This window comes from Nesoenas mayeri (genome assembly GCF_963082525.1).
Source record: "Nesoenas mayeri genome assembly, chromosome: 1".
Lineage (NCBI taxonomy): Eukaryota > Metazoa > Chordata > Aves > Columbiformes > Columbidae > Nesoenas > Nesoenas mayeri.
The window spans coordinates 71,200,053-71,215,820 of record NC_137541.1 but is presented as its reverse complement, the minus strand read 5'-3'; the positions used below and the strand labels follow the sequence as shown (position 1 = coordinate 71,215,820).

General features: G+C 39.6%; 1 protein-coding gene across 5 annotated transcripts in view; it reads right to left on the bottom strand.

Moving 5' to 3' along the window:
• The window catches only part of LRP6 (LDL receptor related protein 6), a gene marked incomplete at its 3' end in the record, with an annotated part of 121,893 nt that overhangs the window by 35,216 nt on the left and 70,909 nt on the right, over window positions 1–15,768 (bottom strand). For all 5 annotated transcript variants that reach the window (XM_080361350.1, XM_080361352.1, XM_080361353.1 and 2 more), the window contains 2 exons: window positions 12,608–13,004; window positions 11,928–12,099 (listed from right to left, as the gene is read on the bottom strand). In XM_080361350.1, coding sequence (XP_080217476.1) covers window positions 11,928–12,099; window positions 12,608–13,004 — 569 coding nt within the window. The remainder of the gene's footprint in view (window positions 1–11,927; window positions 12,100–12,607; window positions 13,005–15,768) is intronic.

Below are 15,768 nucleotides of genomic sequence, written 5' to 3'. Positions count from 1 at the left end.
GAAAACTGTGAGAAGGTCCCTCCAAGCCTTCTCTTCTCCAGGGAGAAAAAATCTAAATCCTTCAGTCATTTCTCAAATGGCAGGTTCTCCAGCCTTTTTATCATCTTCATGGCTCTCCTTTAGGCCCTCTACAGTCTGTCTGCATCTTTTTTGAATTGTGGGGACGTCGCATTTTAACCACAGCTAGCAATCAAAACCACAATATCCGCTCGCTCACTTCTCACCACCCCACCCCCAAACAGAGCATAGAATCAAAGGGAAGGGAAAAACTCGAGGACTGAGATAAAAACAGTTTAATAAAACAACTAATACGAACATACTAGTACATATAAGATGGAAAACAAAGTACAAATTAAGTGCTTCTCAATGCAATTTCTCATGAACTCCATCCATGCCAAGCAGCCAGTCCCAGGAAGAGAGCACCCTAGTCCTGAACAGCTGATCCCAGGAGAAGAGGGGAAGAAGGCAGAAAGGCCCAAAGGCCACTGCAGAATGGCAAAAGGCCAAACTACAAAACAGAACAAAAAACCAAAACAAAACAAAAACCCCACACCTGAAATGGAGCAGAACTGGAATGGGTCTTCCTAGTCAGAAAACCTGATTCTCCTTAAATACGAAGTATGATGCTGATAGCATAGAATATTCTTATTGATCACTCTGGATGTCAATCAAGGTCTGGCCCATCCATACTTCCATTCCCAGCTGCCTCACATCTGCAGAAAGAGAGCCCAGAAAGACCTTGGCTCCCAGACAGCAACTAAGATAACAGTAAGGTCTTCCATCCTCTTTGGTCCAACTCAAAAACACAGGAAAGTTACTTGGAGGAAAACATTAATTCTGTCCTGGGATGTAATCTTCTTGTTCTCAAACTAAATCCAAACAATGACTGTGCTAGCTACAAAAGATAAAGGTTTCTAACTGCGTGAAGAAAATTAACTTGCTTTCAGTCAAAGAAGCAGAGGGGAGCAGAGCCAGACATAGTACTCTACGTGCAACCTGACTGGGATGGCCATGTGTCTACCTCTGCTGGCAATGCCCCGGTGGATGCAGCCCAGGATCCAATTTGCCTTTGTTGATGTAGCAGCATACTGGGCTCATGTTCAGCTTGTTATCCACTCCAGGTCCCTTTCAGTAAGGCTGCTGCCCAGACACACAGATCCCAGCCTGCACTGTGCTCTTTGGTTATGTCATCCCACGTGCAGGACCTTACACTTGTCTTTGTTAAACTTCACATGGTTCTTGCTAGCCAACTCTTCCAGCCTGTCCAGGTCTCTCTGTAAGATGGCGCTCTCTTCTGACATGTCCACCCAGTTGAGTGTCATCAGCAAACATGGTGAGGGCGCTTTCAATCCTATCACCCAGATCATTTATGAAGGTTGGACATTAGGAAAAGGTTCTTCACCCAGAGGGTGGTGGACCACTGGAACAGGCTCCCGAGGGAGGTGTCACAGCCCCAAGCCTAACAGCGTTCAGGAAGAGACTGGACAATGCCCTGAGACACATGGTGTCAACTGTGGGGTTGTCATGTGCAGGGACAAGAGTTAAACTGGATGATCCCTGTGGGTCCCGTCCAACTCAGGACATTCTGTGATTCTATGCTGAACAGCATATGGCCCAGTACTGATCCCTGGGCGACCCCAATGTGATGTGCTGCCAGTCTGAGTGAAAACCACTGATTGCCACCCTCCGAGGTGCCATCCGTGAGCCAGTTCCCTACCCATGTCCCAGACCACCCATCCACTCTGTATTTTGCTAGTTGGTCTAAGAGGAAGTAGTGAGAAACCATATCAAACGTTTTGCTGAAGTCCCAGTAAATAACATCCACTGCTCTCCCCATGTCAACAGAAAATGTTATTTTGTTGTAGCAGGTGAACAGGTTAGTCTGGCGTGATTTGCCTTGGGTAAACTCATGTTGGTTTTTCCCAGTCACCTGCTTTATTTGGCTTGCAAGTTTCCAGAAGAAATCTTTCTGGGGACTGAAATAAGACTAATAGGCCTGTAGGTCCCTGGATTCCTCTTTTGTGACTCCACTTTTGGATGTAGTTATGCATAAACTGGGAACAGGTAAGTATCACACATGCTAAGCTCTTTCTCAGGATGACTGGAACAAAGGAACTCAATGGTCAATGAAAATTTATAAACAATGGCTGGTAAGTCTGTATCTTCAAAAAATTAACCGTTACCTATAAGAATGGAATAGGCCTCTGGGGTGGACTGAAAGCCCCCAGATATACTACAAGACGTTGCTAGAGCTTACTGTATTTCACAGACACACATAAGTAAAACAAAAACAAAACCAAAAACAACAACAACAAAAAAACCAACAAACCCAAACAAACAATTTCCTCCAGCAAAATCCATAAACTGCTCTAATTTCAGATATGAACATTTCATAACAAAATAACTTGAACTTAAGCCCTGAGTTTCATAATTGACAACCAATTTTTGGACCAACGACAGAGACCTCAGCCATCTAACAGTTCCTGAACTTCAGCACCAGCTCACTGATGCTCAGAGAGGCCAGGAGACCCCACTTAATATTACAGGACCTCAGCTGCCCTGCTCGAGCACTACTGACATCACTATGCCAGCTCTACAAAAGGTCCAGCAGGGACCACAGCTGGGAGCCCCCTCTCCCCTGACTCAAAGGAAGGATGTAGCTGGAGCACTTATCTTCCTTCTGAAAGGATACGGAATAAGAAAGTGTTCTGACTCAGGGCCAATGTTTTCCATGTGACCTGTCCCACAAATGTGGAACACACTGGCTTGTTTCATTGGCATGTGTTGAAATATACTCTCAGATATATTTATGGTTTACCTTACAGCATGGGAAAACCAGCTTGGGCATTTGGCACAGCCTTCTACGAAGGAAATGTCACAGAAAAAAAGTAAGCTCTTCTGAGCAGACCTGAAAACTCTTGATTCATTCTAACAACAAGTTGGTTTTCTTGCAATAGTTTGAAAGATAGCAGAAAAACATCACAATGCATTACCACCTTCACAATTTCAACATGGGTCATGGTAACACACTCTAGATACAAGTGAAAAACAATCAAGTGAAAAAGTGAATTTCTCATGAGTTTGATCATTAACACTGATGTGCATAAGATGATTGGAAATAAGTATCAGACAGCTGTTAAATGCTGAATTATACATATATTTCAACATATTGTGGAAAAATATCTCGAATGTGGCCTGCATTATACCTGGCTTAGTTACTTCAGCCCTGATTATCCAGTGATAAATACTGTTTGGTGCAACACTTCTTGACTCAGTTCATGACACTGCTAATCAAGAATATGACTGTTCGTCTTCCACCTAAATGTACGTGAATGTTACTATGTCAGAGAAGTGGAAAAAAACACTAACTCGTTAAATTTATTTGGTTAAGGAATAAAAAGAAAACTGGGGCAGCACCTCTCAAAAATAACTCTAAAAGGGAGCTAGAATGCTTTCTGAACATCAGCATTTTTTCAGACAGCGTTTGAGAACTAGGTATTTCCAACTTGCTGTTTAAGAAACATGAACAGAACAGAATTATTTTACTGTTACGGCTGCAGCAATATCACACAATTAACACATGTTTCTACTAGAAAACATCAGCTCTAAGAGAATTAAAAAAAAAAAAAAAAAAGACATCTTGTCTTAATTTTCAGTTTTATTATTCTTCCCCTCTAGAAAAAACAAAGTCCTTATCAACTATACCCTCTCTGAGTGATCAAAACTTTAATCCAACTTGAGACAATTATTCTGTCAGTGCCATTAACTCACTGTTAACAGCATCTTCCCTCAATTCTAAAATGTTAAGGAATGCGTTAGATATGAAATGGGAAGCCATCTCTTCACTGCACTGAAATCCTGAGAAATCAACAGAAGGGATACCTGGAAGCCTTTATATTTTCTTCAAAAACCAAATGCCTCCAGCCAACTCCACAATTTCTTACTGTTAATTGTTTTATAATAGCCATTACCAATTTCTAATTTAACAGTTCCCCAGCATTCTCAGTTTCCTTTTGAGCTCTAATCATTTTTCCAAAGAATCCAAAATATATTTTTCCTCAGCATGAATAATATTCCTAATAGGACTGCAGTGAAGATAAATATGTAAAAACAGAATAGAGATTAACTTAATAAATAGCCCTTTCTATCATGCTACAGACACTGTTATAAGCTCATTTCGTTCACAATAGGACAACTTTCCTAGCTTGCTGATCAATCAATGCCAACAACAGAACCGTTTTCTCAGTGATGGAATTTAATTTTAGAAACAATTGGTTGGGTTTTCAATGAAATGGCTCAAGTTAGGTGAAGTGACAAACAGGCAGGGAAAGGATTTTATAACTATTGTGACAATCAAATATGACATGCAATACAAAAAAATCCCAGCGTTTGTAAAGAACAGGCTAAGAGAAAAAAATTGAGATGAAATAATGAACAGGATGAGAAGAAAGGTTTTCACAGGAAACAAGGAGGACTGTCTGAAAAGATTCAGCCGTAAAACAGGTGAATAAAGATGCTTGGCTATGGAAATTAATTTTTGGTACATTAATACATTGGGTGGAGTGGCAACAGTCGGAGGGTGTTGTGTTATGTGGGCATAGGCTATAGGAGTGCAGACAAAGAAAGCTAATGACTGTGATTTTGCAATTTAACATTTGTCAGCTCAGTCCTATCAGCAATCGTACACACGCTTCACAGGAAGCAAAGGAGACCAGTCAAGACCAAACTGAGCCCTCACAGTGGTTTGGGGGACAGGTTTAAAAGATTAAGTTCAGCAACACAATTTCTAATGCTCTTACACATGGGCAGAAGCCTCTGTTCTCTTTCTTGCCAAGGTATGTACTTTCAGTACCCTGTCCCAGGAATTTCTTATCTTTAATTTGTTCTCTACTGAACTCTGTGCTTTCCAGATACCTCCATAAGCAAATACAATTGATTTTTTGTAGAAGGAAAAAAAAATGTGGAAAGCTTTCTGCTGTGTTGACAAGTCCAAATGGTTCAGGGAACAGTCCAATGAGTGACTCCACTGGTGCAAAGCTGTGGGTGGCTCTGGGATACTTTCCACTTCTGGTGGCAATAAGCTACTAAGCTGATTCAACTGCTCCTTTTGCTAAATCACTTGCATTCCAATGGTCTCTGCATGTCCAAAAGCTTGGGTTTCCATGATATGTGTTTAGCTGCCTAGTAAAAGGTATTAACTATCTTATAATCCTTTTGCAAAAGACCTTTGCAAAGTTACAACATCATGAATGGTATCAAGAAAAAAGTTTAGGTTAGGACTACAAACTCTCAGAGTGAAATACAAAGGCTGTGTGAAGAAAGCTTAATAATTATTGAGAGGGATCACAAGGTCATGCAAATGCTTCTGGAGAAGCCCACGTCCAAGATCAGCACAATCTTTTTGTATAGTAATGCAACTAAGCTTGAGAGAAGGAAAAACAAAACAAAATACCACCAACCCAAACCAATCAACCAACCAACAACACCACCACCACCACAACAACCCATAAACAAAAAAAACAGTCAGAATATTGGAGAGTAACAGGTAATAGCAGACTGACAAACTGGACTGAGCCGAATCTGAAATGCGGAACATAACTCAGTATCTCTTCACATCACTCCCCAGCTTGCATTCAAGTATTATTTTAAGTACATCAGACTCAGTGGGGTCAGATGATGGCTCTAGTTTAATTTAGTTTGAGGAACTTTTGTGTTTTCCCTTAGGTAATCAATACTGACTGCCAGTATAGGTTTGCTACTACCTAGATGAGAAAACAGTGTAAACTAAAATGCAGTTTCCTAACTCCGATGGAAAAAATCCAGGAAGCATATATGGCACGTTAGTGGGATCCAACAGTTGTACTTCAATCAGCTCCATGCTAGGACATTTGGAGCTGTCATTAGCAAAATGCAACTGCTCATCTGTAAGCAAAACTCATAAGAAACATCTCTCAGCTTCTGACACGGATAGTCTCAGTCAAGCTGCACAGATATAAGCAACAACCAAGTCTGAGAAAGGTTCATTTTTGCTATTAACAATAATGTGCAAAAAGGTTGCAGAAGTCAGCTTAAATGCGTCTTCAGTGTGGGCATCTGCCTCTGACATGGCCACTCCAGGCCCTTCTTACGCTTAACAGAAAATAATAGGTGCTTTTAGACTGGGACTCATCCCATCTATTCTAAACATTTACTTTAAGGTAAAGCAGAAGTGCCAATTTCTGACATTTTCTATAAAGGCAACATAAGGCAACTTACTGAGCTGAAGATCTCTGTATCTCATTAGATGAAAACCTCCCAGAGATTTCAGGGTGAAAGGCAGATCTATGTCACAAGAAGCCTTTTAAAACTGAACATTCAAGTCTTCTGTAATATTATGTAATTTTTAGGGCAGTAATTTTACTTATTAGAAAAATACCATGCTTGGTACTCAGATCACAGAGTCAGGTTGGTCTTGGACAAAAGTTTTGGCTGTATCTACCCAACACCCTCCCTTGGTATCTTCCTTCTGTTGCGAGGTGCTGAGAATCTCTCTCAGTTCCATTAAGGATGACTCCTGTTGATTACAGATTCCTCAGGACTTCTCTGGGAACTTGTCAGCATAAGTGGTTTGTAATGGGTGTCTCGACAACCAAAATTTCCACATTTCAGTTTTATTTAGATATTCTTAATTTATCAAAGGCAATTAAAATTTGGCTTTTTAATGTTCCTGAAATGAAACTGGCATGGATGTTTGGAATATGTTTCTTCTTTTTTGCTTTTATAATAAAATGTTTTGAACAGCTGCAAAAGGTACATGCTAGATAACAGCTCTGTAGCACCACTCTCAAAAGCCAAAGCAAAAAAGAAATTCAACTTCTTTTAGATTTAATAATAACAAGCTTAGAATGCCAGGAGGCCCTCGCTCAACATTTGGGGTCCACAGATAAGAGGCCACTCAAATTCTTCCATCCAGATCTTCGACAGTCAGGATAATTTACTAATATCTGGTCTACAGCTGTCATTTGTTTGCTTTGTAATGTAGCTTTCCTATCTTGATCTGCATAATGAAATTTAACTCTTCCCTAAGTTCATTCAGAAGTTCAAAACAACCTGAATGGAAATTGTATGAACTTTTTTTTTTTTTTTTAAAGAAGCCTTTACTCTACCACTGATTTCAAAAATCTACATTTTTTTCTTAATGCAGGCCTAGCAGGAGTTAAGAAATAGCTGGAAATTCCCTGACAAAGCAAGCTTAAATTTCTGAAACTGGGACGGAGAAGAGGGTTCTGCCCCTACCCTCTGCAGCACATACTTGTTCTTTCCTGAATGAAGTTCCCAAGTGCCACAACTATCTAAACCAGGTCAATAGTGTTTAATTTTGGTCACAATTCGTTAAAGAAACTTCAAACATTTGTTTCAACTACCTTACTTCTAATACCTGCAAAAGCTCAATGGAAGTACACAAAAGCAGCTGTGTTCAACAGCTAGGAATTCAATGGTTTCTGCTTCTCAATTTTCAAACCTCTACTTTAAAATAAACGGAGATGAGGCAGGATCAGTAATCAGGCTTACAAGTCATCAGCATTTCACAATACAAAGACTAATGCTATGAGACAAAATTTCTCAGTTGGAAAATAAATGGTGAATGCTTAGAAAACAAAATTTCCTTATTAGGGTGGCAGCAAAATTGAGGGAGTTGTCATCAGAGGAAAATGTAGCCCTGCAATTTCAGGATTAGAATATGAATTAGAGCATTCTCTAGATGCCAAGCTATTAGCTCCTGGGTGAAAGACAAAAAGCTCCTCTCTGTTCAAGATTTTTGAACCCAAAAAGTCTTAGCAGCATCAGCTTTCTGTTGTCCGACAGGGCTGGGTTCTGAAGACTTGTGTGTGCTTACACTGAAAAACAGCCGGATATAAGACTTTTCATATTAATAATGAGGATTAGAGACAGTAATGACAGGCATGGCTACCAGATTTGGGAACGCAGAAACACTTCAAGTTAGAGTTGCACTCAAAAATCACTAGATAATGGTTAGATCTGTATAGGAGGCAGAGAGTCCTTTCTTTAAACTCACCACTAGTAGGTGTAAGTGGGTGTCATCTCTGGCTCTGAGAATGGAGAATAGGAAGGAAGACGAATAAAGAAAAATGAAGGAAAGACTGAAAAATTGTGAAAAATCAGCCATATCATCATTATTTCCTCTTAACACATGCATCCACACATGCATGCAGCCATTTATAATTGCTTTATCAATACGAGCTTTGCTGAACATTTTAAATCCAACCTGTGCCTTAAAACAGGTAGTGTACGTGCTCTGAAGACAAATATTCACTTGAGCAGGAAAACATAAGACCAATTCAACAGAGCAGATCATACATTTTTAACCTCATAGCACGGCAGGAAAATGCTTTAAACCTGTAGCAAGTCAATGAGAAATCTTCCCTACTGGTAAGCACAATAGCAACCATCCATTTCAATAGAAGTTTATCAGCAGTGAAACCTGACCAAGATAAATGACGAAGCTGTTGAGCCACAGCCTGCTTCTGCCTGCTGCAGGCTGCCAGATAAAATGGGAACAAAAGCTCCCTGCTGTACCCCCTACCAGTCTCCATTAACCCCTGCTGATGCTTTATTATCATCTAGGGGCTCCAGAACAGCATAGCGCAAATCAGTGTGTAAAAAATAAATAATAAAAGCTCATATGTAGCACAAACAAACCAGAAACGCAGCTTGCAAGAAACATTCATTTTGGTAGTGCTGTAATTAAATAATGGTTCTGAGGAATTCTACATACTAGGAAAAAACAAAAAAAAACAACAACAAAAAAAAAGCACAATGTATGTAAAATCATGTATGAAAAACTACTTAAAGGCAATAGATTGCAAGTACCCAAATGTGTTTCCCCTGCTTTTAGCCCTCCTGCCAAATGCATACAAACACATGCAAGCAAAGCAGGGATGAGGCAAATATTCTGACGTCTTCACATCCAGTTCCTAGTTTCATCTTTTGATCCTGTCACAAATATCCTCTTTGTTGCACCTCCTCCCATGTCCTTTCTCCAAATGTAAGCTTAAAACATTTACTGAAGGTCAAAGCATCTTCTACTAAACTGATATAAAAAACGGATCGGAAGGGCAAAGAAAGTGTTACAAATCTCCTCAGGGTTCATGGTTGCCATAGGAGAGAAAGGCAGTGGGAGGAAGACTTGAAATGTTAGTAATATTTTAGCTATCAGATTTAGATAGTGGCATTGCAGCCTGAGATTTCTGTAGACTGCCGTAACAAAATCAATCTCTCATAAAAGATTACAGTGAGGCCACACAAGATCCTGGGGAAAATTCACTAAGATTCATCAGTAGAGCAACTCACCACATTTGCATTACTCAGCACATGGGGAGCAGGGTTGGGGAGAGAATCTACTTTAGACTGAACCATTCTTTTGGATAAACACCCCCTCTTCATCCTATAGAGCCTTTCCATGCTTTACTAATTACAGAAGTTGTACTGAACTCGTCCTCTGATCTATCACTATCAGAAGTCACCAATTTTCAATTCATTTCTGCCCTCTGAAGCGCAGTTAGGAAGCAGCAATATTACTCCTAAGGAAGAACACATCTTTTCCTTAAGCTAATGCAACAACCTAACAGGATAGACTCCCAAAACCTTCAAGGAACAGAATGGCCTCAACATAGGAAAGGAGCAAGGCTGTAGGGGTTCCATCCAAAGATCCACCCATCCCAGTATTCTGTCTCTGAGAGTAATCAAAACTTACACTTACAGCGCAGTATAACAAAGCAAATGCATGCAGAAACTTTTCAAGAAGCCTTTTTCATTCTACAGCAATTTATGGTTAAATAATTTGTGGCTGAGAAGGCAATTCTGTTTTCTAGTAAAACGCAGTAGATTTTCCATCTACAGACTTACCCAGTCTTCCCCATAACACATGAAAGCTTTTAATGTCTGCAACTTACCACACACTGTTTGAAGAACCATCTGCTTTTGTTCTGAACCCATCACCTGCCAGTACCATTTATAAATGCCAGTTTCTTCTATCAAAAAAGGTGTGTGTGGTGTGGGGAAGCCCTGGTCTTGCTATACATAATTTTATTGATTTTATAGGTCTCTGTCACATATCCCTAAATTAACATCTTCTGCAATAACAAAAAACAAAAACCAACCAACCCCCCCCTCCCCCCCAATCCTTAAACAAAATAAAAAATCCAAAAATACCAATGAAAAACTGTGGGAGAATATCTTCTGTTGCTTTAAAGGTTTTGGCCAGGCTTTTTCAAGATTTTCTGCACACTGGTAAGAGTAACTTTTCATAAAAAGCAGTAGCAGTAAAATCATAACTCCAATATTTGGAGCCTCATAGTTAAAAAATAACCAGTAATTCTGAAACTTGAAGATGATAAATCTTCTCCAATGTCCTGCATAGATGTTACATGACAACCTGGAACAAACTCATTCTTCTGGCTCACATTGGTTTAAAAACAATGAAATAGAAATTGTTTCAGCAGACTTTGTGCCAGATCAGATATCTTCTGTCCTGCCACAGACATTGTAATGTTGGCATAAACATTATATCATGTGTTCCAGCCAGTCTGACAGAATTGCAGCAGTGAGCTCATGCCTGGTCTAGATGAAAACTTCTATCACAAACTGATCCAGCACTGAACAGAATCATTATTAATATGGAACCGTGGTCTGAGTAAGACTGAAGCACATGGAAAAATCTGAATGTTTTGGCAAGCATGAGACTGGAGAATGCCTAAGTTTCCTTTTGCAAAACACATTCAAGTCCAAGACAGTATGAGGGCTGAAATGTTCTGTTATAAATAAATCTCTAAGCATAGCTAAGACTCTTTTCCCCCTTCTTTTTGCAGAGTTGATCTGATGTTAGGTGAACTATAGACTGTAAATCTTGTTTTCAGGACAAAGAAAACCATGCTCCCTTAGGCTCTCCCAAGGAGAGCTTCAAAGCAACTCACCTCTCAGGACTGGAGTTACTTTCAATCTGAAGGAGAACAGTTACATGACCTTCCAGCACGAGACTGTGACTTCACATTGACTTATATGAAGTTATAAATAAATAAAAGTTTCATAAGGCTAGAGAAGACATGGTGCCCAATATGATAAGTGCTAAAAATGATGTGTGGTGGTAAGGATTCACTAAGGAAAGCTATAATTCATCAAAAGAAAGGTAAATCTACCAGGGTATAGCAATGGTGGATGGTGCTATTATTGCCAAGTCTCCTGCTTCCAGATGAAGTTCTGCCTTTTGGGAGTAAACTGAACAAATACTAAACAATGCTACTTTCTCAAAGACTGATAAAGAGATAATAAATGTCAAATTTGTTCCATAAATGTTATATAGCAAAATAAACACAAGACTTTAAATGTGAGAGAAGAGCACAACAGCTTTTTTGTTTTCAATTAAACGTTTCAGCAGAACATGCTGGAAAGGAAGGAAAATCTGTCCCCATGCTAGAAAAAGAGGGAGACGCAAAGTATAGAGGACTTGTGAAAGTACAAATAATTAAATATGAAACTAGATTTATTTCTTTAAAATATGTCCTACTAGCCATCTAAAGTGAGTAGCGCAAATAATGATTTTTTTTTTTTAAATCTAAAGCACTACTCCAAGCAAAAAGCTTTTTTTCCTGATAATCTGAGAATTTACTTATTTAACAAATCTTTATGGATTATCCTTACATGGATACATTATCCTACATGGATATCATTTCCATTTTACACACACTAAAATGGAAGAATAAGGAGTAACTTGTCCAAAGACACAGAAGAAACAGAATTGTTTCTTAAAGAACAAATCAACCATTATCCCATTGCTCTTTTAGGCTACATTAGAATTTAAACACCTAGAAAAATAGAGTAACTACATTCTATAACTCTGTGGAATTAGAAATGCAGGTGCCATTACGAACCTCTATTTTGTCCGTTTTGGCGTCTCCCCAGTATATTTTGCCTTCTGCATAATCCAACGCCAGTCCATTTGGCCAGCCAAGTGAGGTATTCACCAGCACAATTCTGTCTGAGCCGTCTAATGCTGCCCTCTCAATCTTTGGGATTTCTCCCCAGTCGGTCCAGTACATGTACCTGCAAAGGAAACAAAATCTTAATAACTCTTATTAAATCAAACTTTCAATATTCACAGAGCATCTTCTGGACTACTGTTCCCTGAAACCACACTGCACACAGAAAAGTGCATTTCTAAGCCAAATGCGTTTCCTTACCTAAGTAAGGATGCACAAACCACTCAAAGAACTGACATGTAAACGCCCTGTCCCGTTACACAAAATTCATGTATCAATCTGCTCAGCAAGACAACATAAGCAGTGCTATTAGCTACAATCAACAAACAGGTCAACACAGCCCCCCAAAATATTTTTAAACAGCAGAATAAAACCTAAAGACACGTAAGATGACCAGCCAGTAAGTCAAAGGGAAGCAGTAGTCCCTGTGCCTCAGAGCCTTAACTTTCAACAAATCCCAGTATTCTCATTTTGAAGACTCAGAAGTTTGTCATTGCATCTGCATACAGGAAGACAGAGGTATCTTCTTTACAAGAAAAATATTTTTAAAATGCTCATGAACAGCTGCTCACCCGACCATGGGATCCAGCACAATAGCTCTGGGTTCTTCCAGGTCTTCTGATATCAAGATTTTTCTCATGGTCCCATTAAGCCTTGTAACTTCAATACGATCTGTGCCAGTGTCAGTCCAATACAGATTTCGGGCAACCCAGTCCACAGCAATGCCATCAGGATGTGCGATCTGTGCTGTGACAACAAACTGACTACCTGACCCATCGATGAACGAGCGGCGGATTGCCCTAACTTCATCGTCGGTCCAATAGATGTATCCTTCCAGAGGATCGAAGTCAATGGCAATGGCATGACGGATGTCCTCCAGTGGCAAAACGATGTCTGTAAAATCTGGGGTGTCTAAGGAAATTCGCCTCAAATCTGTCCGGCGGGCTAGAAGCAGCAGTTCAGTAGCACCTACAAGAACAAGGCAAAAACACAACCATCTTACAAACACTGTGCAGTAAGCTTGTCAATAGTGAACCTGATTCTGCATCATTTGGTGCAAGCTCGCCTAGCTACCTTGATTTCACAGGACCTAACCAAACTGATGGTCACCAGCACAGAGGTCCACTCAAAGACTTCAAATGTGACGTTGTTCTTCTGCAGAACAAGTCAGATGTGTTAAGACAATTAAGTGGTCATTTCCCTGTCCACAATGTATTATGCTGGACATGTTTTCTATCCATATAATTCCCTCCAAAGATACCCAAATAGGCACAACAGTGCCTGCACTGCTCATTTATTCAAATCAACAGATGGCCAGCAGTCTCAGATGAAAAATTAATTATATAAATAATTTACTGACTGTTCGCTGTTGTTGGTATAGGGGACAACCACGACAAACAACCTGCATGTTTCAACAACACCCTTAGAAGGGGAAAAAAATGCAACAAAGAATGCCACAAGTAAAACTCCTTTGAGAAACTCCTATTAGAGGAATCAGATTTGAGAACGGACAACTGTCCAGTGACCACATGAAGCAGGATGGCTGTCAGCTTCTCCTATGCTTGTTCAGAGCAAGCTTATTGAATAAGATAAATAACACTGTGCCTTATAAAGTCATTTTGAACTGAAGCATAAAAAAGCCTCGCTGGCTTTTAGGTCAAAAGTCAGAATCACAACAAATAACTAAGATCAACTTGCACTCCAGAAGATTTTTTCACATACAGCAACACAAGACGTTTAATGGTACACGTGCTGGGCATCTGATCAATGACAGATGTACTTATTGTCTATTCTAATTCATTCTCATTTCATTTTCTCTTCTATGTCACTGGATTTCAGTGTGATGAAGGATATAAAACCACCACACCCCATTCCAATTAAATTAGCTTATCAGTTTGGAGTCTCAGGGAGATAAGAGTAGCTCAGGCCTCAGGGAAGCCTGAGCTAAGGTGAAAAATGTTCACATCCTGAATGGAGGGAAAGTGTGTCCCAACGGCTCTGCTCAAGCAGTGAGGGGAGAGGGTTTGGCAGGGACTGATGTGGGCGTGAGGACAGAAGAGTGGGGGAGAAGGGCGGGGAAGAGTTAGGAAAATAAATGCACCAAGATTGCAGTGAAAAAGAGCCATCGCCAAGCCACATTCTGCCCATGTCTTCATCTTGATCTTACAGAGGTATAAATAAGGGCTAGAAGAATAAAAGAGCAACAAATAAAGCAAGTATTCCATCTGATGCCAAATTCAAATTCCTTTTTTAAAAAAGTCAGTAATTGTTGTTGGTTCTAGATGAAACCTCACTGCATTCCAAACTTTGGAGAGATTCCAAAGCAGTCATTGCTTCATTTACAGCAAGATTAACACACTAAGAACATCTAAGACACTTTCACAGTGCTGCAAGAAACAGCACCGTTCAAAAACCGATGTTGAAAATGTTATTACAAGTGTTCCTGATTGGTAGTCCGGAACAGATTAAAATCAGTTTTGGGATCCTCTGTCCAAAAACACCTTGTGTTCAGAAACACATGTGCACACTACTCAATTGTTCTTCTAGTGAATAACTCTCATGCATTAATTAATATCAGGAAGAAGGAACCTGTAATTACATGTCTATGCACCCTTCAAAATAATGTAAAGCATGTGACACGGTAAATGGAAAACAGGCATGTAAGATTTTTCATAATTACAGAAGCAACTAATCTTGTCACAGCGGTTTAAATGTACATCTGTATTTGTTGCTACTAAATATATCAAACAATTCAGCATCAAGATCCAAGCATTCAGCTCCATTATGGTCATATAAAGTATTAATACATAACTAACCCCAATTATTTAGGTTCAAGTAAGGAAGAACTCTCTAGTACTCCTTCTTCCAACTTCATGGTCACTTATGCAACCTAACTTTTAAACAAAACTATCAAAATCATACTAAAAAAACTCAATAATACCTTTTTTCATTATCTAGTAAAATTACAGTTGAGCAAATGCACTAACCTTGGATTTCCAAAGTTTGAGAGCTATATATAGTCTACCATATACAGAAAATGTGTAAGGCATATTTTGAAAATAATTTGTGTGCTCTAGCTGAAGTTGACAGTCATTTTGAGGAACCTATACCAGGTTCTCCGAAAGGCTCAACAGAGTACAACCATGCCTTAAAATTGACCAACTGACCTTCCAATTCTTCTCAAAGAGTACTGGTTTCAACAGCTTCAGTATCCTGCCTTCAGGTTGCAACACTGTTGTTTAACAAATAACCCACTGTGTCTAGGCTTTAATTCAGCAGGGGGAAATGAATGGCTTTCAGCTAAGCCATGTTGCACTCTGGACCCCTGAGCTAAGAATTTCATGGTCTTTGCAATCTGGGGACTTGGCTAACATTCCATCCCCCAACAGAATACCACTCCCCACCCCTCCAATCAAGCAATAAAAAGTTTAAAGCTGACTTTAGAGCTATTACCCACCCATTTACGAACCTCAGCTACTTATTTAGATGACCAATTATCCTGTTCAGGGGGGAAAAAAAAACAAAACTGAAGAACAGGGAAGCATCTCACCTCAAGGTATGTTGAGAGAAAGATCACCCTGAATGCCTTTAGGCTTGTCCTGACAATAGCAAATGCAAGAGCTGGGCACATTCATAGACTGATCTCATTACAATCTTGATAGCAGTCAAGGAAAAAAAGGCAGTTTCAAAACTAAAACAAACAATTTGCACTTGAGGCAAACACCAGCTGTAC